General features: G+C 45.3%; 1 protein-coding gene across 1 annotated transcript; it reads right to left on the bottom strand.

The window, feature by feature from the left end:
• Positions 1 to 476: 476 nt before the first annotated feature.
• On the bottom strand, positions 477 to 24489 carry B3gnt2 (UDP-GlcNAc:betaGal beta-1,3-N-acetylglucosaminyltransferase 2). The gene is made up of 2 exons (XM_051200640.1): positions 24260 to 24489; positions 477 to 2987 (listed from the first exon to the last, which is right to left on the bottom strand). The coding sequence occupies exon 2, from the start codon at positions 2976 to 2978 to the stop codon at positions 1785 to 1787; it is 1194 nt and encodes a 397-aa protein (XP_051056597.1). The 5' UTR covers positions 2979 to 2987; positions 24260 to 24489; the 3' UTR covers positions 477 to 1784.
• Between the last annotated feature and the right edge of the window lie 204 nt (positions 24490 to 24693).

Raw genomic sequence — 24693 nt, forward strand, 5'->3', positions numbered from 1 at the left:
GTGAGTGAGAGAGTGTGGGTCCTTAGAGACACTTAGGATGAAAGATGCAAGGGCTCTAGGTGGTTTACAGCTAAAGTGCTTGCCTTTAATTCCATAACTCTGAAGGCATAGGGAGGAACTCTGAGTTCCAGGTCAGCCTGGTCAACATAGAGAGCCCCAGGACAGCCAAGACTACAGAGAGACAGAGACAGACAGAAAGAGACAGAGACAGACAGAGGGAGACAGAGACAGACAGAGGGAGACAGAGAGACAGAGAATTGGCCAGGATGGACAGCTGCCAGGAAGCCACAAATAGTACCTTTCCATGTCTCAATTGGGAAGCGCTTTGAGGCTAGAGATGAAGTAGTGGCTAACCCACAGAGATAGACAGGCAGTTAATATAACGGCTTCTGGGAAAGAGAGCCCGTGTAGGATGTAATAACACACAATAACACACAGGAAAACAATAACAGAAAGATAATTATTACACATGGTAATTAAAAAATACAGTCACTTTATTTCCATTTCCCCCAGTCCCCAACAGCACAAAGGAGAGCCCTCTAAAACAACAAAAAATACTTCAAGGAAGCATGTTACAAGATACAAGGTATAAGCAACAATTTGGCAGAACCTTACCAACTCTAGCAGTTCTACCCCCCAATCCAAATTTTAAAATTCAAAAATAAGAGTTAACTTTATTCAACATATGTTACAGCTTAACATTTAAAACATGCTGGAGCTGGATCTGGGAGGTGTTGGGGGAGGTGAATATGGATCAAAACACATTGTATGAAATTCTCAAAAAACTAATTAAAATGAGAAAAAATAAAATATCATGCTCTAGTTAAATATCTCACAGACAACACTGTATACAAATAAAATATTACACAAAATATTTTTAAGAAAATGTTTTGGTCTTTGATCTGAACAATAAATAAAAACACAGGTACTTCTACACTGAGACAGGGAAGCATCACTACTCAGAAGAGCTTCAGCTAAGCAACATGTGATAGATAATACAGCAAGAATAGAATCCTGGGGTTTTAAACTGACAAACCACTTAAGAAAATGCCTTCAAAATCTAGCTTTTCATTTCAAGTTCAAAACTCACCCTGACCCACATGGAACATTCACAAACCCATACGGCTGTCGGGCTACTGAGTCTTCAGTAGGCCATTAGGGAATCACACTCGAGATTTCCAAATACTAAGTTAACTATTATGATGCTACCCAGGAAAGCAAACACAAGTAAAAGAAAACCCTCTGCCTTCTCATGGCCATAGGCCAGATGAGATGGACTGCATTTGCTGCACGGTGGCTTTCCTTTTGTAAAGAAAATGGCGGGTTCTAGTAACAAGGAGAATACTGTTGGGGTGACAGGGAATTTCAACATCAGTCCACTTTCTAGCCAATTTTAAAAGCCCATCAAAGTTTTATGAAAATAAATAATTCCATTTCACAAAAACACCAAATCATGTCCTACAAAATCTTGATTAGTCAATCAATGTATAAACACCTGATCTGTTTCCATCATTATAATGGAAGCAGGAGTACATCATTACAAGGACAAAAAAGACCTTCCGATTCTAAAGATGATTTTCGAGATGGAAAAATTAGGAACTGAGGACTGGCAGCCAGAGAAAGGGTCAGAACCAGTCCCCCTTGCCACAAAAGTGTGGAACTGAGGGCTCGAGGCCCAGATGCTATTCATCAAGGCGGATGGCTTCATACAGAAGTCACCCTACTGTGAAAGCATGGGAACTAGTCAGGCTATGCCTTTGTGTGAAATGTAGCTCAGATGTATTTTAGCATTTTAAATTAGGACTTTGCAACTGAGACCAAATATCAATCATCTCTTGAGGTTTTCTGCTATGTACTAACATTAGATCTATATATGAACAAATATTTTTTTTATTTTTCTCTTCAATATCAAATGTCCTGAAGCCTTTGTGTTTCTCTGGAACAAGGCCCAGTTTCTGAAGGCACATTCCAGTATAAACATCATCTATGGGGTAGAGGTGGACCCGGTCAGTTACATTGTACAGTCTCAGGGCCAGGGCACCAGAGTACAGGAATCCACCTCCCCCTGCATATGGTGGATAGACCCCAGTGTAGAAGACTTCTGGGATGTAGTACTTCAGTTTCTTATCCCGATGAGGCCCAGCATTGTGGATCACGTCACCGATAAACAAATCTTTGGCTTTATTCTTGGATAAACTATTCAAGTAATTCAGGATGTGGTGAGTATTCACAAACACATCGTCATCGCCTTTGAAAACAAACTCCGCATTTGGACAGGAAGTGCTCACCCACCGGAGAAACAGCACCTCCTTCAGAGACAGGTTGAAGAAAGTATCTCTGTAGTTCCACATGAGGATGTCCTGGTACCTCTCGCTCTCAAACTTCAGCATGTCTGAAAGGTCAGGGTGGTTGTCCTCTGGGGGCGTCTTGCCCAACAAAAAGACTCTCACTACTGTCTGGTTCCCCACGTTGGTTTCTCTGCCCCAAGATTCCCGAATTGCTTGCCTTCTGGCAAAATGTGGAATGAGGGACTTAATCGCCAACAGTAAGAAGGGTTTCTTTGCACATTTCTTCGGTTGATCTATAAGCAGTGAGTAATTTCGGCATCTCAAATACAAGAGGAAGTCTTTAAATCTGTCTGGTAGGTTATTAAAATCTGTCACAGCTGTCATGACCCTCGGGTCAGGTTCACAAAAGCCCAGATGACTTGTATTTGGAGACGCATACAAATCCCCCGTCTGGTTGGCCAGCCTGTTCAGGATGGGATTGTACCACTTGTTCAGCTTCTCTTGCTCTCTGTTCCAGTATGCCCGGGAAGGGCTGGATGTCTTCCAGAACTTTTCTTTGGGTATTATTACTCCCCCCTTTCCATTTTTTTCTTGGCTACTGTTTTTGGAGACTTCCACAATCAAATAAATGAAGACATTTGCCATCATCAGGATACCCAACAACTTTATTCTTCGACGTCCAACACTCATTTCTCATATCTGGAATAAAAGTTAGAAAAGCATATTAGTTAACTCTAAATTTGAGCTCCATGTACACTCTAGGTAATTTTATTTTTTTAAGGAACTTCATGAAAACACCTTAGCATGGTGACATACATACAGTTTTACTTCCAATAACTCAAGAGGCAAATGAATCACTGAGTTCCAGGTCAGTCAGGGCTACAGAGTGAAACCTATTCTTTTTTTTTCCTAAAGTCTTTCCACAAAGAAATGTTTTAAAATAAGGATTCCAGATTCACTAGCTCTGGTTCAAATTAAATTTCAATTTCTCCATCTATAAAATGAGATGTTTGTAGAAAGTATGTGATTGTTATATACAAGGCTTTTGAAATCATGCCTGGCTCATTACAATCATTATGTAAAGTAATGACTAATATCAACGTTACTTTAGACACTTGGTGGACAGAGACAAGCATCACTAAATAACCTCATGATTGTTCAACTACTTTGCTTAAAAAAGTACATACAAATCAGTGCTTTGCAAACTAACTCATCTATAATTCATAACATTTTTTTTATTCTGGCATCCAATATGCATATGTGCACACAACATCACTATATATTATGTTACACTACACACAATGTCACATTATTTACTCTGAATTTCTGTCATTTCTTTAAAAATGCAGATCCAAATCTGAATAAAATATGAATTAGCAGGCCATTTTAGTTTCACCAGCTTCTAACCAAGCGTCCCAAGGTGAAAAGATTTGTTGTGCTGAGAACGATGAGAAACTATTCTATCATGTACAGCTCAGATGATAGAAATTCAAGGCTCCTTTGCATCTCTTGTAATATATCCAGTAGTTTGTACTGAGGACTGTCAAATAGCTCTACTACAGACAGCTTACAGTTAAGCCCTCTGTAACTGTGGCGCAAATACACAAGGGGCGGGGGCTGGAGAGAGAATTCAGCAGTTAAGAGCATGTACTGCTCCTGCAAAGGACCCCGACTGAGTTCCTAGCACCCCATATGTCAACTTACAACCATCTATAATTTCAGTACTGGGAGATGTAATGCCCTCTTCCCTTCTTTTCAGGCACTAGACACACATATGGTATGAATACATGCAGATAAAGCACAAACAAAATAATGAAATATTAAAATGAATATATAAAAGGAAACTTGCCTGTGCCTAACAAACATTGCAGACTTCCTTTTGTTATTCTTTATGTAAGCAGCACAGTATAACAACTATTTACTTAGTGTCCAAACAAGCAAGTAAGCCTTGTAAGTAAAGGAAAGGTTATCAAAGCACACAGAAGGAAGCCTGAGAGGTGGTGTACACCTCTACTCCCAGTCCTTACAGGAGTCAGGAAAGAGACCAGGGGTTGAAAGTCAACACTGGCTGCCTAGTAAGTTCAAAGCCAACCTGAGCTGCACAAGACTCTCAAACAACAAACTAAAACATGCCCCAGGAGAATGTGCTAGGTTATATACAAATTACCATTTCACAAAACTTGAGCAACCAGGAATTTTGTTATCTGTGGGGATCCTGGAACCAAACCTCCATAGACACCAAGGGCAACTCAGTAAGTTAAAGTGTTGTCTTGGGTACTTTGTTTTGGGAAGCAGAGTGTTACTGTATTGTTTGGGACCAAATTCCAAAGCTCAAGTGCACAGTCTCTCTTGAGTGTTTTAAAACAGCTCCTACCACAAACCACCCCTCCCCTAGGCCACTGCACATCCCAAAGAGCACCTCAGAAAAGAAAGTGACATATGCAAACAGCTCTCCAGGACCCCACCTCTGAGCCAGGAGAAAGGAAAGCTGCCTTTTACTACCACAAGAAGAAAACCACTAAATGTCTTACTTCTTGATAACAGTTTTAAAACCCCTGGCCACACAGCCAGAATAGTATCTAACTGCCTATATCCACCTCAGGCCAATTCTGTTCAGATGAACTTTTTCTAAGTACAGCTTACAAAATCTCTCTGTATCTGATGTTGATAAAGAATCATTTAATTTAGAAAACTCAGACAACTCTAAGCTTGACTGATTTTTGAAACAGGCTGACTTCAAACTTACTATGTAACCACACCAACTTTTAATTTCTGATCTTCCTGCCTCCACCTCTCAAATGGCTAAGATTACAGGGGCATGCCACCATGTCCAACTCAGTCCTTTCAAAAGACACCGGTCAAAAATAAAAGGCTCCTGTTTTGTTTTAATTCTTTCATTTTTATGTGTGTTGAGTGTTTACCTGCATGCAATCATGTGTGCCATGAGCATGCGTGGTGCCCACAGAAGCCAGAGAATGGCATTAGATTCCCCTGGAACTGGAGTTACAGATGGTTAGAAGCTGCCTCGTAGGTGCTGGGTACCAAATCTGGTCCTCTGCAAGTGTTTTTAACCTCTAAGCTGTCTATCTCTCCAAGCCCCCCAAAATGGTCCTCTTTAAATTGATGGTTCTACTGCTAAACGAGCCCTTTGCAGGACTGAGGGTGAAGCATTTGTAATGCATGCAGAGGAACTGAGTTTGAATACCTGAAACCCACATAAAGCTGGACATGCAACATGCCTGTAAACCCTGTGCTCCTTTAGGAGACAGGCATGCCGGTAAAAGAGTGTCTGTGTTCAGTAGTAACACAAGAGACCCATGTGACCAGCGCTGGAGTGGGTCTTGTCCTTGACATCTGTGCTGTGGCAGATGCATGCCCACATGTATATGTACACAGAAGGGGCTTCCCTCACAACTACCAATCTCTTGGCTGTGGGCTCTTTCTCCTCTGAAAGAGGCAACAAGAAAAGGATAGACCCATCATTTGGAAAGGCGCACAGGAAACAAACAAGCAAACAAACAGTACACACACACACACACACACACACACACACACACAAACCCAGGTAGTGGTTACACATATCTTTAATCCTAGCACTCAGAAGCAGAGGCAAACGGATCTCCCAAGTTTGAGGCCAACCTGGTCTATAGAGAGAGTTCCAAGATAACCAGGGCTACAAAGAGAAACCCTATCTCTTTGTAGAAACCAAAACGACAGTACACACTGTGACTAAAGGCAAAAGTTGAACACTAGACACAGATTTTTCCATTTAGTAAAAACATTTGAAATACCAATAAATAAAAGACAACAACAGCTTACAGAAGAAGATAGAGAAGCACACACACTAACACAGCAGGTTGTGAAATTCTAGAGTTAATTCTCCTAAGATTCAGTAAAATTGTAGAAAAATTACTGCAGTTAGACCAACAAGTCACACGCCTAGCTTGTGGGGACCAGAGACTACTAGAATTCAGCCAAAACTATGTGACATTTCTCATGAATCCACCAATCCTTCATTTTTAAAATTACTCAATTATACATATATATATAATTTATATATACACATACATATATATGAGTGTTTTACCTGCATGTATGTCTGTGCACACATTTCAGGAGCCAGAAGAGGCTGAGAGCCTCTGAAGAAGGAATTATAGACTGTTGCTAGCCACCATGTGGTTACTGAGAACAAAGCGTAGGGTCTCCGGAAGAGCAGCCAGTGTACTTAACTACTGAGCCATCTCTCCAGCCCCACTAACCCTTCACTTGAAGCTCTCTAAAGAGCGCACCGTCAGCTGTACTTGCTCAAGAGTCCAGTCTATGGAGCATCTTCCTGACTATCACCCCACCTCAGGCCAAGTTCAGAGGATGCCACTTTATGAGTAGAGCAAACAGAGGGGTGGGGGGCATGACACTGACTATCACCTAAGATTCGTGGGTGAGCCGGATCCCAGCGTGCGGCTCTTTGCATGCATTCTTTTCTCAAGTTGGTACAACTTCATTCTGCCCCAGGTTGCTGGTGAAGTCTTGGCAGTTTGGAATTATACACACCAAAGAGCAGAAAAGTTCCTGGGTCCTACCGGAAATGCCAGCCTTTCTTAGAAGACTCTAAGTCCCCAAAGGCTTGGAGGAACCCTTTCCACTAATTTCAAACAGGTATTCTTCTAAACTTACCTGAGGAGAGGGATGAAAAACCCCAGATTCTCCCCCAAGGTTAGATGTTACCATTTTCTTGTAATCTGAGTCTAAGAGAATTTTGCTTTTAGATCTGACAGCAAGTGAGTTCACCAAAAAAAAAAAAAAAAAAAAAAAAAAAAAAAACCTGTGGGAAAAGCTCTCTAAGTAGTTAAGTAATTCCCACTGCAGACATGAAGCCCATTGTGTGGTTTTTGGTGTTTCCCCCTCCTCCCCCAGGAAGTTACACTGCTTAAAAAGAATTTAAGAAATACACCAAAGCTGGAGAAACGGCATTTCCCCCACACACACACACATACACACTATGAGAACAAGAATTTTCAAGTAAAAATCCTATATACAATCACCAAAATTTTAACTTTTCACATTTCTTCCAAAAGGGATGGACCCCCTCTCCCACAAGCACACAGGCTTCTCTGTGTAACCCTGTGTAACTCAGAGACCTGCCTGCCTCTGCCTCCCTGAGTACTGGGACTAAAGACATGTGCCATCACACCCAGCAAGGCACAGCCTTCTACAACACTGTAACGGAATTTAACAGCAAAGCAATTTCCCTTTTTATTCTGCAACTAAAATATTTGGAAAGGCAAGGATTACCACACATATAAGAAAGCACTCAAGCTACACAAAAAGTACAACTCACTAAAGCCGCTGGGACAGACTGTGGCGGTCCCTTAATGCTGTCCCACTGCCGCTCTGATCTGGAAGCTTCATGGAGCCCTGAATGGGGCCATTGCATGAAGCCCCAAAGCCTGCCTCCCCCCTCTCAGGGCTGTCTGAATCCCACCGAACTCAGAGTGCCAGGCCACTTTACAAAAGTATGAATCCAGCTGGCACTTGGAACTGGCAATCCTATCAGGCAGCTACTCTAAATGCTCTCCTCCTCGCTGGCCCATGTAGACACTGAGCACAGGAAGTGAATGGATCTGCCCAAGATCACACAGTTGCTTAATGGATGGGCTGGGATTCAATGCAAATGAGTGCAGAAATATAATGAAAAGAACTAAGATGCATTAGTCTTAATTTCCAGTGGTTAATCTTGGAATAATTTTTAATGATAAGATTTTATGTTTATACATGTCAAGCCAGAAAAGTCCTTCAAGTTAAAAATCAGATGCAAGAGGTAGATAGGGAGGAATTATCCCATGTTGGCCATCTCATAAATGAGGGAAGTTTCCCCAGTTCCTGGCCGAGGTTGGGAGGCAAAACTTGATGAACTAGGGCAGACTTTGCCGTGGGATCCAGAAAGGTTTACCACACCCTCAGGACAGAAACAGGAGGCCTCTTCTTTCTTTATGACCTTTAGAAAGCCAGGGGCTGGGGACTTAGTTTCTTTTTCCCACATAAAACATGGTTATCAAAAGGCACCAACTTTAAGATTTTCCAGTTGTACTAACCAGCGGCTGTGTCCAAGCCTATCGCCTACCCACTCACAGGAGACGGTCACACCACCACACCCAGTGTGTTTAATTCTAGACAAAAGCAGATAAAGCCACTGCAGCTATGCAGGCCATACTAACTCCTTCCTTTATGGCTCCAAAATACTAGACAACTATAGAAGCCACTAACATGTCTGGTACTAAGAGGTTCCTTCCAGTTCTGAAAGATATATAAGCATTTAAGCAAGCTATTACCAGTCAGCAGACACCTGATGGTAACCAGGGTCTCACTGAGCCATGACCTCCTTTTTCAAGGGACTCAGGCAACAGCAGCAAACCAGGGACAATATCAGCAACACATCCAAGCCAAACCTAAAGCCTGCACCAAGATGCCTTGCATTGCCTGCAGTACCAAGCTATGGGGGGCTTGGGTCTTAAGTGTCTTCCAAAGGCCTGGTCCCCAGCCTTGCCACTACTGAGTGCTGTGGAATCTTTAGGAGGTATACACCAGTGGAAGGAAGTTGGGAAAGTGGGACCCAATCTATTCCTCTTTCTTCAGCTCACTTCCTGACTGGCTCCCTTGGCTACATGTTCCCACCATGATATATTTATTAGACAACCACTGGCCCAAATGCAACGTGACAAAGTGATTAGGCATAGACCAAATAAACTTTCCCGCCTTTAAGTCTACTTAGCACAGAAATCTTGCCAACACATAATGTTAGGAGTACAAGAAAGGCAGGGCCTTTCTAATAAAACAGAAGTGATCTGTCACTCCAACCCAATCTGGCTAAAACAAGGTTAGAAGTCCAAGCTCGCAACTGTACACAGGTGGAGTCAGAGGCCTCTAAACCGGGCCTTGCATCTCAGAGAGAACAGAGGAGAGCGAAGCAAGTCCTAGCCTGCTGCCTCACCACTGCCCATTCGCGTGCCGCTGCGCTGGGACCCTGGCAAGAGCCACTTCTCTAACCCTTCGCCTCCCATCTGTGGCTGCTCCTTGCCAGCCTTTCCTGGGCCCCGTTCAAGCAAACAGAGGTGGACACAGTTTGCAGCTAAGTGATTCTGTGGAGAGAACACCTTCCAGCAAAATGGCAGATGACAGGTTACCAGGGAGGAGACCAGCAGGGCCAGAAGGCCTGAGCCATTCCTAGAGTTCCACCCTAATCTGTAAGAGACCTGGCCCAGGTTCTTGCCAGGGCTGGGCGAGGGAGTCCCAGAAGTCCCCTGTGGCATCAGGTTAGTTAGGAAAGTGTGTCTGCCAGTGCTCTCTGTCTGCAAGACACAGGACAGGCCTAGAAAGAACTGGTTCCTGGTCCAGCCACATGTTCCCACAGGCAGAAGCACAGATCAAAGTGTCTGGCAGGACACGTTCTCACCTTCACCTATTCCTCCTCTACAGCCCTTATGACTAATTTGCTCAAATGGAATTTATTGTTTAAAATAAAAATTAATCACACGGCCAGGGCTTACCTCATGGCAGAGCACCTGCCCAGCATGCCAGCGGCCCTAAATTCCATCTTCAGTACCACAAACAAAACAAAAAACATCTACCTCTGAACTTGTCTTTCAAATAAATATATGCAGGACATTCAGAAAAGGAGGCAAAAATAAACCGAGGTCATCTTGCCCCATCTTTAGTAAAGCTGAAAAAAACTACACAGTCTTCAGTAGAAAGATTATGTAATTTAAAAACAGGGCTAGAAGAAGATAGCCCAGACCTATGTTCAAGCTGAAAGCCAGTCTGACATCTTCCATCAAGCTAATCAGAGCTAGATTGTTTCCTTGACCTCTCCAAGCCTGCCTTTCTTCCTGAGCAAAATGGGAGTGATAGACCCTACATACCAGCTCACGGTCTACATGCCATGGTACCCAACAGCTCCCCTCTGGACTCCTGCTCCTGGCACCAAATACTAAATACAGCAACATTTCTCCAGTTTTGTCCTTCACTGATTAAGAAGTTTTCATCCATCCACTGAACTTCCAAATGGAGCGCACACGGTTTAACACTTCTAACCCTGAAACTGGTCTCAAAGAGTGGTTTCAGAACGTCTAACAGACAGCTCCTCTGCACTTTACACTTGCAGAGAGTCAGGTCTGAGCACAGGGGAAACCCAGAATTTCTTCCTGCTCTCTACAGTTAACCAGTAGTCACATCCTGGGCTCCTGCCTCCATCTTGTCACTCACGTCCTCTGCTAATGTCTTCTCCCTTCGTGGAACCTCGCACCCATACCCGCCCCAGGAACCCAAGGCTCACTGCTCACTACAGTCTTGCCTGGGACTCCCTGCTCATACAGCTCCCCAGGGAGGTAAAGGGATTACTGACTGCACCCCTCTTCACATCTCCCCTGCTCCTGGAGCTGGAGCTCAGGGCCCCTGTAACACCAGCTCACTTTCCTCTCCTGGCCAGGGTGGTCTCTGATGCACCATTACACACCAAGACACAGTGCCTCAGAGGGACTCGTTCAGCATCTGACAAGGTCACTGAAAACAGTGAAAATAAAGTAGAAACTGGAACAATTAAATACATATGAACTTCCCCCGAAAAGACATTAGAAAAGTCACTTGCATGTGGGCTAGTGGAATGTTTGTATTATATAAGTCTGCCTCGTTCTATTAAGTACTGAAGAGCTGTACAAGAAGCAAACACTTTCTGGAGGTAGGGGACTGGAGCTTCAGAAATAGTGGTCAGTGTCAGACCTGAGAGGAAATCTCAGGAAACATCAGTGTTCCCGGATCAGGAGCTGAAGTGGCCTTCCCTCTTCAGGAGAATGGCAAGGTGGCCAGAGCAGCTCAGGACACATGCTTAGCACACGGTGGCTGGTAGGGCTGTACAGACCATGGTCTCAACCTCACATCTTCACTATGCTACCAGAGTGAGAACACAGCACTGCCGGTCAGGTATTGGGGAAAGATGTGTCCTGGCACCAGGGAGGGTGAGAAAAGCAACCAACACTCTAGAAAAGAACCAGAGTCACCATTATAGACAAGAACCCAGGAAAAAACTCTCTTCATCCTCCTAGCAGAGCAACAACCACCAACTTACAAAGAGTAAAGGAAAACAGCTAAAGGGCTCAGATCCATTTTCAGAGTCAGGAACAGCAGGTGCATGTGCGGTTAAGTAATCAATGATGCATTGCAAGCTGAAAATCTCTACACCATCAACCCAAAGTCACCTCTACCCACAGTACCCGTTCCTTTAACTCTGGAGTTAAGGGAGAGGCCACCAATCAGAGTCCTGCACAGTAAGTTAGCAGTGGCTTTAACTGACAGCAGGGGTGAGGCAGGACTTTAGGGGTTGTAGAGCAGGGCTAATTTCACAAGCATGGGGAGCAGCAGGGTGCACCAGGGTCAGAATGAACACAAAGCAACTGCAGGCAGATGAGCCCCGGAGCCTCTAAGACAGAGTGGGTAAGAGCTGTGGACCAGGATTCTCCTGGTTAGAGAACCCTGCTCTAATGGCTAACCTGTTGGCTGTGCGGCTGGGCTGCCAGACAGATTACAGTGCTGTGTTTTCTCTCACACCTCTCTTGAAAGTGAAAACTGATCAGCGGTATCATACAGACATGAAATCAAGGAAAATGAAGGTCTCCGGAGGAGTGTCGCAGTTGGCTTGGGGTTCACTGAGGCATGTGTTCTATACAGCACAGGCCACGTGTCTCCTCCTCACAGCTCTCTGCACACCCGCCTGCTTGCTTTATCAACGGCTAATTAACAGCACCAACACTTCTGAGTCCCCACAACTTGAAAAGGCATAACGTGACACCTCTCTTTTCCCATCATGTGAGTATTTGAGGAAAACAAAGAAGATGTATTCAGAAGTTAGTGGAGTTACTGTGGCCACACCCAGCAGAGGGAGAAGCCAGACTGTGTTGTCACAGTGCACACAGGAACACAAGGTCACCCACTGACTTAGGGCACTGCCTTCCCTTTTTCTTTCCCCCGCCTTCTCATGGGCTCCCTTCCTAAGTCCCCGCTCTGTCCTTACCCACTATTCAGTCAGGGTGTTCTCATGTCATACAGTTTTCTCAACCAGCTCCCAAATGTGAAGTAATCAGGGTTAGAGCAGTGAGCCAATCCCAGTGGAGGTGTGCTCTGACCTTTGAACCCCACCAGAGGCTGTGCCCGTGCTGTCGGCTGTGTCAACAGTGGCAAAGAGGATAGGGTCCTCTAATGACAGCAGTTTTTCAATAATGGAGAAACTGAAACCACAGCATTGGTTGATACTTGAAGGAGCATAAACAATTTTAAGAAAAACCAAGGACTGAGACTTATAAAAAGAAAAAAAAATCAAATTGGGAAAGAAATAACATAGCAAATAAATGGTCAACTAGGTGCCAATCTCTGGACTGAGGCAGGCTGGTCTGGTGAGAGGCAGCATTCATGCTGTGGGTTTTATGACTCATGAGTTACTCTTGATTAGTTACTCATTCACACTGAAGAATGAAAGACTGGCAAAGGTTTTAACTAGCCCAGCCACAAACATGTCCACACAAACCTTCTATTAGAATTTTCAGTCTACAGCTCCCCTCCAGCAACAAAGACTGACGGAAGGGAACCAGTATGGCCACAACCTAGTCTCGCCTGCCCTGAAAATAACCAGCCTGTGACAGAAAAGGTAACTAGAAACAGTCCCAGGTACGACGGCACTCATGTGTTTTCCTAACAACACACACCTATGCTTTTCCCACAGGATCCCAACCCAATTGCTGAGGAAAAAAAAAATTGTAGACCAGGGTCTGATAGCTCATTCACCTCATTTACAGAAGAGGACCAAAGTCCACAAGAACAACAGGGCCTCTATGTGCTACCGTCACCACAGGGAGAACCAACTTGTCACTGTCAGTCTGCAGTGAGAATTATTACTGGTGACAAAGTCTTTTTCCAGTCTACAAACTCTGGTTCATTAACACAACAAAACAAAAGCACCATTGTCTCCGTCCTTTCACTCCCTCACCCGCCCTGGGACGGTTTTTATTAGTTTCCTTTGACATCTCCTCCACATTTATCTGACTTATCGCTCTGTGGTAGCAAGTCTGACAGGACACCAGGACTCTAATCTCTAGTCTGCCACCCACCTCACAGACAACAAACGTGAGGAGGAACACACAAGGCTGAGGGCCAGGGAAGGAAATAGCAGGACTTAAAAGAAAAAACTTTTCTGTTGTTTTCAGACAGATCTCTTACCAGGCTGGCCTTGAATTCCCAGCACGAGGGATGACCTTGAGCCCCAGGTCCTCTGACACCACCTCCCAGAGTTGCAGAGCTAACAAGCAGGGGCGGGCACCCACTCTCAGCCTAAAGACCAGGCTTCTAACACTGCTTTGAGACAATCGTTCTTCCCTAATTTCATACATGGGCCACAAGTTTCCCTCTCCAGTCCTTGGCTTGCCAATCCTTGTCATGCTTACCCAGGAAGGTCGAAAGCCTCTTTCCTTTAATACCTCACCTGCTATTACCAGGGCATTACCCAGTACAATCAAGAAAGAAGAGATATCTGAAAATACCTCTCAGGAAACAGTCACAATTAAGTAGGTCTATAAACAAACACAGGCCCAAGAGATAGGGAAGGAGGAAGAAGGCAATTAAAAATTAATAAAAATGCACAAGCATAGATTATAGTACTGGACTAGAACTGAATCCCATTATGTAAACTGTGTAACCGATTCTGGAAATAAGCAGGCCACTGGTCTGGACTTGGTTATCCAGGTGGAGAACCTGGATGGGTGCTGCCTATCCATCTCTACCTCATACACTCAAAAGTCAGTAAAAGCAATTAGGAAGCAAAACTCAAGTAACTATTAGAATGGTCTTGTTCTCCAGGGCTTTGACAACCTCTTCTAGCCCCCAAGAGCAAATGTATTCTCTCTCTCCCTCTCTCTCTCTCTCTCATACACACACACACACACACACACACACACACACACACACACACACTTTAAAATAAAAGTAAATCATCTAAACATTTTCAATTAAGGGATAGAGAGATGGCTCAGTGGTTAAGGACACTGGCTGTTCTTCCAAAGAACCCAGATTCAGTTCCCAGCATCTACATGGGGTGGCTTCCCAACCACCCCTCCAAAGCCTTCTGGCTTCCTTGGGCATCCACATATGTGGCATGCATACAAACATATACATATTAGGTAAACACTTTAAAGATAAAATGTTACCTCTGTAAGACTAGACATGATGTCACACACCTGACTCTTGGGGAATCAGGAGGATAACAAATGGGTGTAAAGACAGCCTGGGTTATCACCAACAACCAACAACACAAACCTGCTATTCCCAACAGGCACTCCATGGGCAAACTGTCTCAATTCTAACATGATATTTGATAACTCTTATGTCCTATGAAATATAGTTTGAAGGCATCTCCATTCCAAAATAAAAGATATAACCTCGAAAACTCAGGAAAGCATTTTATAAACAAGCTGCAGTTTGGGACTGCACTGAACACATTAATAATTATCTTCTCTTGCAACTTCAATAAATATTTAAACTTCTACCAATGACAATCACTGTGTTTATTTTAAGTAACCTGATAAATTTTGGAAGTCTCAACTTCTCAGCTGTTAAGACGAAGCCTTCTATTGACACATTTCCCCTACAAGAGGATATATCCTTTGTTACTGTGAAGACAACACCAAGGACAGTAAGAGACAGCATTGAGACTGCAGGGCTCCTTGACTTACAGCTTTGGAGTCTCTCTTGTGAAAACAGGCGTGAGAACGGAGGATGCTGCTCCATGGATGAGTGCTTGTCCAGACTGCAAGCAGCCCTGGATTTGATCTCAGCACCACACAAACTAGGGGGTAATAGTGTATGCTTAGCATCCCAGTAAGAATGGAAACTGAAGATCAGAAGTTCTCCACAATAAATTCAAGGTCAGCCCGGAATACAGAAGTAGGCATGAAAACTGTAATAGAGCCTGGTGACATAGCACAGTAGTAGAACATTTGTCTAGCACACCTCAGACCTGGGGTTCCATTCTTAGGCAAAATAAAACAGAATAATGACGCTCATGACTTCGTATATGACTTTAGTCCAGGTTTACTTTAAATAACAAACTGCACACTTAAGTCCTCAGGCACTGACTGAGCATTCCTCCTAGCCACAAGTATACCGAGGGCCCACAGAATGCATAAGCCAAGAAAGCAGGCACATCCCCACACTTAGGAAGAAGCTGAGCCCTGGAATCACAAACTTGCCTGGGGTTCCCTAAGATGCAGGAGACAGCAAGAACTAGAAACCAAATGCTCTGTCCTTTGCCCCTAGGATGGAGCAGCATGGAGTAGCAGGGTTTAGGGGAGTTGGCCATCCCCAGCCTCATTAAGCACTCTCATGAGGATCTGGACCCTGCCCACCCAAGGTGCTGCTCTGCAAGCCTTTGACAGGTCTCTTGCTTCTCAGCTCTCCCCATTGCTGAAAGGCCAGGCTCAATCCCGCCCTCCTCTGTGGGCAGTGAATAACCACCTCCTTCCCGTGAGTCCATCCCAGTGAAGGAAGAGAAGAGATCCAGTCCCCGGATATACAGTCCCTACCAGGCCTGCTTCCCAAACAGAATTAGAATTAGCTCCAGGAAAGTGGAGACTGGCTCTGAGCCCAGAAATAGGCCGTACTGTTCAGTCCCCCCCCCCTTTTAGATGAACGCTCCCCTAGCATCCTACTAGTAAAAGCCAGGCACCACTCATCAATCTGTGTGAGCAGCCTCTGTAATGCCTCCTCTTCTCTAGGGTAAGGGACCATCCTCCTCCCCAAAAAGACAATGTTCCTAGTGACATGTGACCCCGGGGTGACAAACAAGTCAACGTTCCCATCAGCCCCATCACTGATTCCTCCAGCCTCTTGGAGGCTGCTTAGATTTTAACTACTTACTGAGAAGTAGCTGTGGACTGTTTCAGCTAAGTTTTTCTAAACGTAAAATAAAGCATATAAAATGTGACATTTTGGGTAAAAAGATCATCAGTAATTCAACCAAGACTAATGGCTACATATTTCAAGAGATGAAATAGGAATGTATCTTTCTTTCTCTGGCTACCTGCCAAGAAAAATTAGTGTTCACTCAGTATAGGGGTACAAGGCAGAACAGCCTGGGAACCCAGCCCCAGCCTCTCCACCTGACTCTCACCTCAGTGTTACACCCCAGCACGTGCAGGGACCACAGAGCAGCAACCTCCAAGGCCAGCTGGCTTGCCTGCCCCGCCCTACCCAGGAGCACTTCCCTCTCCTGCTTAGTGCCCACGGCAGACAGGATATGGGCAGGGTGGGGCAAGAACATAAGTAGGATTGCCCCAGAGGGCTCACCACACTACTGCATTTGAAAATTTCCATTATAAAGAGGATTTTTTAAAAAGACGACCCACCAGAACCTTGAGAACAAAAACTCGAAAGAAAACATTCAGTTAAAAATAGGAGTATTCATGGGAGATATTTTAAGTCATTTGAAGGGAATAATTCCTTATGTGGCAAGGAAAAGTCAAATGGTTGCTTCCCATTTAAACAATCAAAGCAACCAATGTAGGTGTGCTGACCCCAAGACTCTCAAAGACCCCCCTCCAAGAGCCCTCATATGAGGGCTCAGCACCCAGAATGCCCTACAGAGTCTCCGATGAGCCCTCACATGAGAGCTCAGTTCCCAGCATTACAGAGCCTGGTAGACTAATACAGTACAAAAGCTACAGGAGAAGCTGTGAGGTGTATCTTTAACTTGTGTTACTTTTACTGTTGTGGCATTATTTTCTATTGTATCACTTTCTATTGCATTTCCCCCTAAATATTATCCATCTTTGGTTGAAATATCCACCACCGAGCTCAAAGACTCAAAGGCTAATAAACCCACCTAGACCCTTTTTGGTGTTAGACAGATAATTCAAATAACTTTGTTTTTAAATGCCACTGGACTTCCCTTTGACAATCTAAGGCCAGACCTAAAGGGTCCATTTAAGCACACAGGCAGCCAGGCACACGTGCAACTAGTGCATTTCAAAGAACACAAACAACTTATTAAAAACCTGAACATTGATTTTAAGTGTGGAGTTCATGGGTCATAGAAACTTGCTAGAATGTTAGCAACTTCACAGTCAGGGCTTAGAGCAATCATTCCACCCATCTGTGTGTGAATGTGGCCTTAAGATGTCTGAAGACAGGTTCTCACTATGTAGCCTTGGCTGGCCTGGAACTCTGATTTAAAACTCAAGAGATGAGTCTACCTGTCTTTGCAAAGGAGTAGGAAACACCTCCTTAACCTTTGCCATGGTTGCCAAGATGCCCATTGTCAGCCACAAAGTCAAAACAACTTTAGCAAAATCTCTAGTGGAGGCCACTGTCCTAGACTCCCACGATGCTAACAGAAGACACTGGCACCCTAGAATCAGGGTAAAACGGCAAATCCCAATGTCTGCATTCTGATGGTCACAGGCATACTGTCCTTGTCACGCTCCTAGCCTTGCTTAAACCTTCCCAGTCCCCTTCCCTTCTAGATTGTGATAGTTCTTGAATTCTGCTGACTTTCAGGCCCAACCCTGCTGGCCATGACCTCAACTGCACCCCCCCACAACACCGTCTCCTGATCCAGCTTTGGATCCCCGCCAGAGTGTCCTCAAAATGGCCCCCATCGGTAGAGCTAGGCCAAGTCTATATTACTGGGCTGGGACTCCCTTAGACCTACCACAGATTACACCCAGTTAGACCTGCTCACCTTCTTTAATGTTCCAAACGCCATCCTATCACCCATTAGTTGTTTTGTTTTTGTTTTTGTTTTTTGTTTTTTGTTTTTTTTTCACCTCTCACCTCTGTCAAATTCAATGTACACTTTAACCCTGGACGACTCCTGAGGCCCTTAGCTCCCCCTCAAGACTAATGAGATACCGAACAAATACCAACATGGAGTGCCTGAAACAGACAATAAAAATAAAGTTGCAAGCTCACTCAAGAAGTGGCAAACATGGTAAACAAAGAAGAATGATGCCAAGAGAAGGGTAGGACTAACACTACTAAGAGGGAGTGGTGGGCACAAGAGCCAAAGGCCAGAATGGAATGGGAGGGGCGAGAAACAACAAAGATATTCCAACAGAGACAGAGGAGTCAGCACAGAGGAGTGACCTCCAGACATTTCGATTTTTAAAGACTCCTTAGCTTGTGAGAACACATCAGGCAGTGTGATAGGAAGCAGGCAGTCCTGCAGGAACACAGACTAAGCTCATCTTCCTCAACAATTGCAAGAACCTTCAACAGCTCCCCACTACCTTACAACTCTCAGTAAGGCTGTGCCAATGCTTTTCCCACATTCCCTGTTCTGCAAAGCTGAAGTATAGACTGGGCGTCCCTGACCTTGCCTGCTTGAGCCTCCTGCTGTGTCCTCTCTCTCTTTGCCCTCTGAATGCTTTCTCTGCTCTTGAAATGATTTTTGTTCATCCAGTGTAGTGAAGTTTCAATGCCACTTCCCCAGGAAGCCTTTCTTGGTGGCTCCCAATGTATCTTCTAACACTGTGGAAGCACTATAGACCAAGCATTCTCCAGATCCAATGGCACAGACAGGACCCAGAACCTATCCATCAACCTGTCAACCGACCTGTAAATACAACTACTACAAGCAGCCATTCCCTCTCAAACACTGACAGGAACAATGTGTCTGCTTCTGTCAGCCCCAAGGAGAGGCAAGCCTAGGGTGTACAAGCCTAGTCTGTCAAAGGCTGTCATGTCTTTCAGGCACCCTCCAAGGCAGACTCACAAGTGTCAACGTCATCTAATCCAGCAACATAATTTTCCTGATCCTTCCAGAAAGGCCAAAATGCAGAGATGAGCTCCTAGAAGGGTACAAATGAAGTTGACGACAGGAAGCTTGCAGAGCAACCCCAAGGCAATTTCTTTTAAAGTATCTTGAATATTGTTTCTAAATAAATGTCAAGTAAAAAGATCCTTTTAGAAAACAAAACACCAAAGTATCTTCCAAGTTGCAATTAAAGAGTGAGAAGTCAAAGGAATATGAATGCACGGATACACTGAAAGCAGTTTAAATGGCCACAAGAAAGCATTGATTAAAACAACTGGTATAATGTGTTCTCACTTCTGAAATAATTCATTCACAACACAAGAAGTGGTAAAAACTGTCTGAGCACCATCACCTCGCCTTTTACATGTGAGCTCATACTATGCAGGTGCCCAAACAGCTGAGTAGGAAATCTATCTCAGTGTGGATTACCACACACAAATCTACCAAAAATAGGAGGTCATCAACTTTAAGAATACATCCTATTTAAACTAAATGCCACAAAACAAGGTATTCAATCAACAGATTTTATTTCTAACTTTCAATGGAAGCCCTACACACTATCCAGGTGTGGGGGCACACATTTTTAATACCAGCACTGGGGAAGCAGAGTCAGGTGAATTGGAGTGTGGGGATCTGCCTTATCTACATATTGAGTTCCAGACCTCAAAACAAGACTTAAATAGCTTTTATAATGATGTAGCCTATTCAAACAAAGAATATACAATTCTTTTAGTTACCACTATCTCAAGTGTAGTGCCTGTGTTTTATTTAATTTGCATGCATGCCAACGTGCACAGCCTTAGCATGCAGCAGAGGTCAGAGGACAGCTTGTGGGAGCTGCTTCTCTTACCATGCTCACGAGGGCCAGGGACTGAACTCGGATGGTCAGGTTTGATAGCAGGCACTCCAGACTCACTGAGGCATCTCACCCACCCAAGTAGCTTAGCTTTAATTTTCCTAGCATCTCATAGTTCAGGGAAGCCAAGCAACTCAGCCATACTCATAGAAGTAGTGGTAAAACCAGAATCAAACCCCATTGTTTATAAGGCACTACATATGCTATGACTGATTCCGATTAACTGGAAGGCAGTAAAACTGACCTACAGTACTGTGAATGACGTCTGCAATGATGTCATCCTGCAGGGGTGAGCAAAGGAGCACAGGTGCCTTAAGGAGCAGCTGAAGTTCCTAGTTCCTGTTTCTTAACATAACCAGGAGCTCACACCATCTATACATTCAGCACATGCTACACCACCCTCGCCAGGTGGATCTCTGTGAGTTCAAGGCCAGCCTGGTCTACAGAGTTCCACAACAGGCCCCAAAGCTACACAGAGAAACCCTGTCTCAAAAACAAAAACAAAAACAAAAACAAAAACAAAAAAAAAAAAAAAAAAAAAAAAAAAAAAAAAAAAAAGAAAGAAAGAAAAAGGAAAGGAAAAAACCTCAGCCAACTGACTCCAAGTTCATGTTCCTAACTACCAAACCACCTTTTCACAGCCCAGAGCATTGCTACTGATTACCTTGGTTAGTAAGGTTTTGGTTTAAAAAAAAAAAAAAAAGTGAAGAAATCTAAATAAACCTATTTTAAAATGTCACAGAATGGAAAGTGGAAAGTATTGATTTCCTGACTACTGGGAATTTCCCCTTAGAAGAAAAACCAAAGAACAAAAAAAAAAAAAAAAAAAAAAAAAAAAAAACTGCTGAAGAGATAGAGACACAGAAAATAATTTGTAATAACATGTTAAAATATGCATTACATTTAATCAGATACAAAAAAATGGATTTTGTTACAATAATGAAGCCATGCTAAATAAACAAAGCTGACAGCAGAAGAAAAAAAAACTCAGTAGGAATAACTCTATCCAGTAGTAACTGCACCAGGATGCCCCAGGAACAAGTCCTTAATCAAGTCATAGGTGCCTCTCAGGCTTTGTTCAGACTGGCAAAGCCTTTCTACCAGTGGGTGATGATGAAATCATTACATCAATTCTCAAAAAGCCTCACCCCACACATGCACACAGCTCTTACCCGAACAGTAATTGCCTCTCCAGAGAGGCATATATTCATCCTCCCATTTTAATGTATTCATCAAGTACCCACTCCAGAATGGGAGAAGAGACGCTAGGAGCTCTACATTCAGGGTAGGGTAGGGTAGCTGGGCTGGGGTTATGTGCTATCTATCTCCTTCACTGAGTGATTTCTGTTAAGCAGTTAGGAAATATTTACTGGTTCAATTTTTGCTTTAATCTGTACACACCAAAGAATGCCACACAACTGATCAGAAGATTATAGAAGACAGAAGACCACTATAATAATTTCTGAGTTTTGGTAGTTTATATTTCACTATTTGGGTGTTTTAATGGGTGTGTTACCAAATACTAGGCTGGTTGCAAAATCTCATATTTATGAACTATACTTAGTAATTTTTGAAGTATGAACAGATGTCCAATAAAGCAGTTTTAAAATGCCCAGAGAGTCAAATATTATACTCAGTAAACAAGTCAGGAGGAATTGGCAACATCCACCCAATGTGTCAAGACAGATCTGATAGAGACCCTAAATTACGGAATATTATTTGTTCCTGAGATAGAGTCTCTCCCTATGTAGGCCTGGCTCTTCTAGAACTCCAAAGATCTTGCCTCTTCCTCCCAAGCACAGGGTTTAAAGGTGTGGGTCCCATACCCTACCCTAAATAACGGTTTAAAAACAGAACAGTGGCTGTTTCAAAGTGTATTTGAGAAACAAAGACATCCTTTCTCTCCATTATTTGAAAAACAAAAAAGCCCCACAAATTTCTAATATAGAGTATCCCAACTTTAAAACCAACCAGCATATTTTAAGATGAATATTTGGATCTTGTTTCCTAATAAAACCCTTAAACCTAACACACACATTTGAACAAACAGAACAGTAAAAATTCAACAGTAAGTTATCCATTCCCCTTTCCTATTTTTAGCATAACTGTAAGTATGTTAGAATTAAGGAACTCCAAATCTCTTTTTAATTTTTTTGGGTTTTGGAGACAAGGTTTCTCTGTGTATCTCAGGCTGACCTAGAATGTGGTGATTCGATAGTGGGGATCAAAGGCATGTACCACCATGCCCCGCTTTGATGACTTTTTAAAACAAGCATATCTTCAAAACCATAAGCCATCTCTACGCCCAGGCCTTCAAAAGCCTGGGGACTGGGTGAAAGCAATTCATACGCAAATTATGTTTGTTTTTCTCAAAGACTACCTCATTCCTTAGGTCTTAAAAACCTGTTATCTTCATCTGTCAAGCTTGGGTGATTTCAGGCTAGAAAAATCTCAATGGTTCTAACAACACATCACTGTTTTTGGCAATGGGAAGCTGAACCAGTGGGGCCTTCGTCGTGATCTCTGTAATCATCCTATTTGTCTTCAAATACAATCTTATAAAGCAAGTTACCCGTTCCCGAAACTAAGTTGGGGAAACAAGACTCATTCGGAAAAACTAACTTGTCATTTAACAAACAGCCTGTGGCAGAAAACAAGGCTAGTGAAGGGACTCAGGTTTAAAGGAGTATTCGACATTTCATTTGCCATTTGCACAAAAACACTAAATAAAGAGCGGCAGGCAGAGTTCTGAGGGGGAAAGAAGTTCCGTGCAGATCTACTGATAAAAAAGACCACCGCGCTGGAAAGGGTGAACATTACTCAGGCTCTACAGGTCTCAGGCACACTTCTTTGGTCTTAAAACCTAACCAAATATAAAGAGCTCTCGGACTGTGCGTAAAAACCTCACTAGGTTTCAATTTAAAAAACAAACAGAAGTCGGGCTAGAACAGGTGGGAGGTGACCACACTGCTTCGGGCGGTTCCCTCTCGTTTCGAGGTCTGAACCCCACTGGAGCACCCTCTGGGCTGGGCCCTGGCCCCACCCTCCCACTCCAGGCCCAGTCTTTCACCAGCCCAACGCCTTCCAAGGCTCGCGCTCACTAGCTTGCTCTCTCTCTCTCTCTCTCTCTCTCTCTCTCTCTCTCTCTCACACACACACACACACACACACCCCTGAAAGAATCACACACACACACACACACACCCCTGAAAGAATCTGTTATACCAGAAAGCCCATTTTCACCCACTGGCTTCTAAACCAGTAAACCAGAAAAGCACGACTTGCGAGGGGGAAGGGGGTGTGGTGTGGCAGAACAGGTTTTATCGTTCCAAGTAGAAGCGACCACCGCAGGCAGGGAAGCAAAGGCCAGCCACCGCAGGTGCGGCAGGAGCGAGTCTCCAGCCAGCCCAGGTTACAGAAAGGTGTACTTTTCAAGATGACCTCGCATGCCGTGACACTTAAGACTTGTCCCCACTGAGCTTCCTTTCCACTCAAGACCCCAGGGCTTGGAGGATCCCAAGAGAGTGCCATTAACCCGATGCTGGCGTCAGGACCTCAAAGGGGTCCCCGCCTGCAGGCGCTCCCACCTGCCAGTCACAGGCTCTGTCCCGAGTCTGGTTAATCATTCAATGCCGGCGGCGTGGAACATTTTTTTAGAGGTCAAAGCGAAAGGTTCTCCCGAAGTTTCTCAGAAACCAGTCTTTGGGGACCCGGAGGTAAGAGTGTCAGAGCTGGGGGGTGGAAAGCGGCTGCCGGCGGCTCACAAACACCTGATCTGCCCCTGCGGCACCCGAGCCCGGCGCAGTGCGCGGGCGGGGCGGCAGGCACACCGCACGCGACGCTCCCCCACCGCCCAGGCCCGCACCTCCCGCGCGGAGTGCAGCGCGGCCCGGGGTGTCACTGCCCTCTCCCTGCGGGTGCAGGAAGAGCAGGGGCCGAGCAGGTGAGAAGGTCGGGAGGGAGGTGGAGACCCGGAGACCGGGGAGGCGGTGAGGAGGCTGCTCGGGAGGGGGACGGACCCGTGGGGGAGAGGGCCGGGGAGAAGACCCCGGAGTGAGGACGCCGGGGAACTGATGCGCGGAGCCCAGGGGAGTGAGGAACCTGGGGGAGGCGAGGAGGACCCAAAGGCGCGGAGGCGCACACACCGCAGCGGCCCCAGAGGAGCGGCGAGAGCGCACGGCGCCCGCAGCGGCCGGAACAGGCGCGGCGGCGGGGCGGCGGGGCGGCGGGGCGGCGACGCAGGGCCCGTGCCCACTCGCCCGGCCCTACCTTGTCCAGGGGCAGCTCCAGCTCTGCGGGGCGGGGCGGGAGACCGCGGCCGCATCCACGTCCCAGCCGCGCGTGCGGCTCAGCCCCGCGACCGCCGCCGCTCTAGCTCCATGCGCGACGCGCGGACGGGCGGCCGGCCGGCGGGGTCTGGGCGGCTCCGGCTCGCCTCAGCTCCAGCACTTGTTGCCGCCGCCGCCGCTGCGCCTCACTCCCGGCCGGGCTCCCGGCACCGCCGCCGCCTTCTGCGTCCCTCCGGCCACGCCCCTCGCCCGACGCGCCAATCAGACGCCGCGCCGGCCGCGCGCGTCACCGCAGGGACGACAGCGTTCCCGCCCCGTGGCCCAAGTTTGGGAAAGGCCGAAGTGGCACCCTCCCGCCGTCGGCGCCCGGGCCCCTCCGGGCTCTCCGCCCCTCGCTGCGCTTAGGAAACCCTA

The sequence above is a fragment of the Phodopus roborovskii genome, unplaced genomic scaffold (genome assembly GCF_943737965.1).
Source record: "Phodopus roborovskii unplaced genomic scaffold, PHOROB, whole genome shotgun sequence".
Taxonomy (NCBI): Eukaryota; Metazoa; Chordata; class Mammalia; order Rodentia; family Cricetidae; genus Phodopus; species Phodopus roborovskii.

Bases quoted from the DNA above. Each gene is read 5' to 3' on its own strand.
- B3gnt2 (XM_051200640.1), bottom strand. From the start codon at position 2,978: ATGAGTGTTGGACGTCGAAGAATAAAGTTGTTGGGTATCCTGATGATG.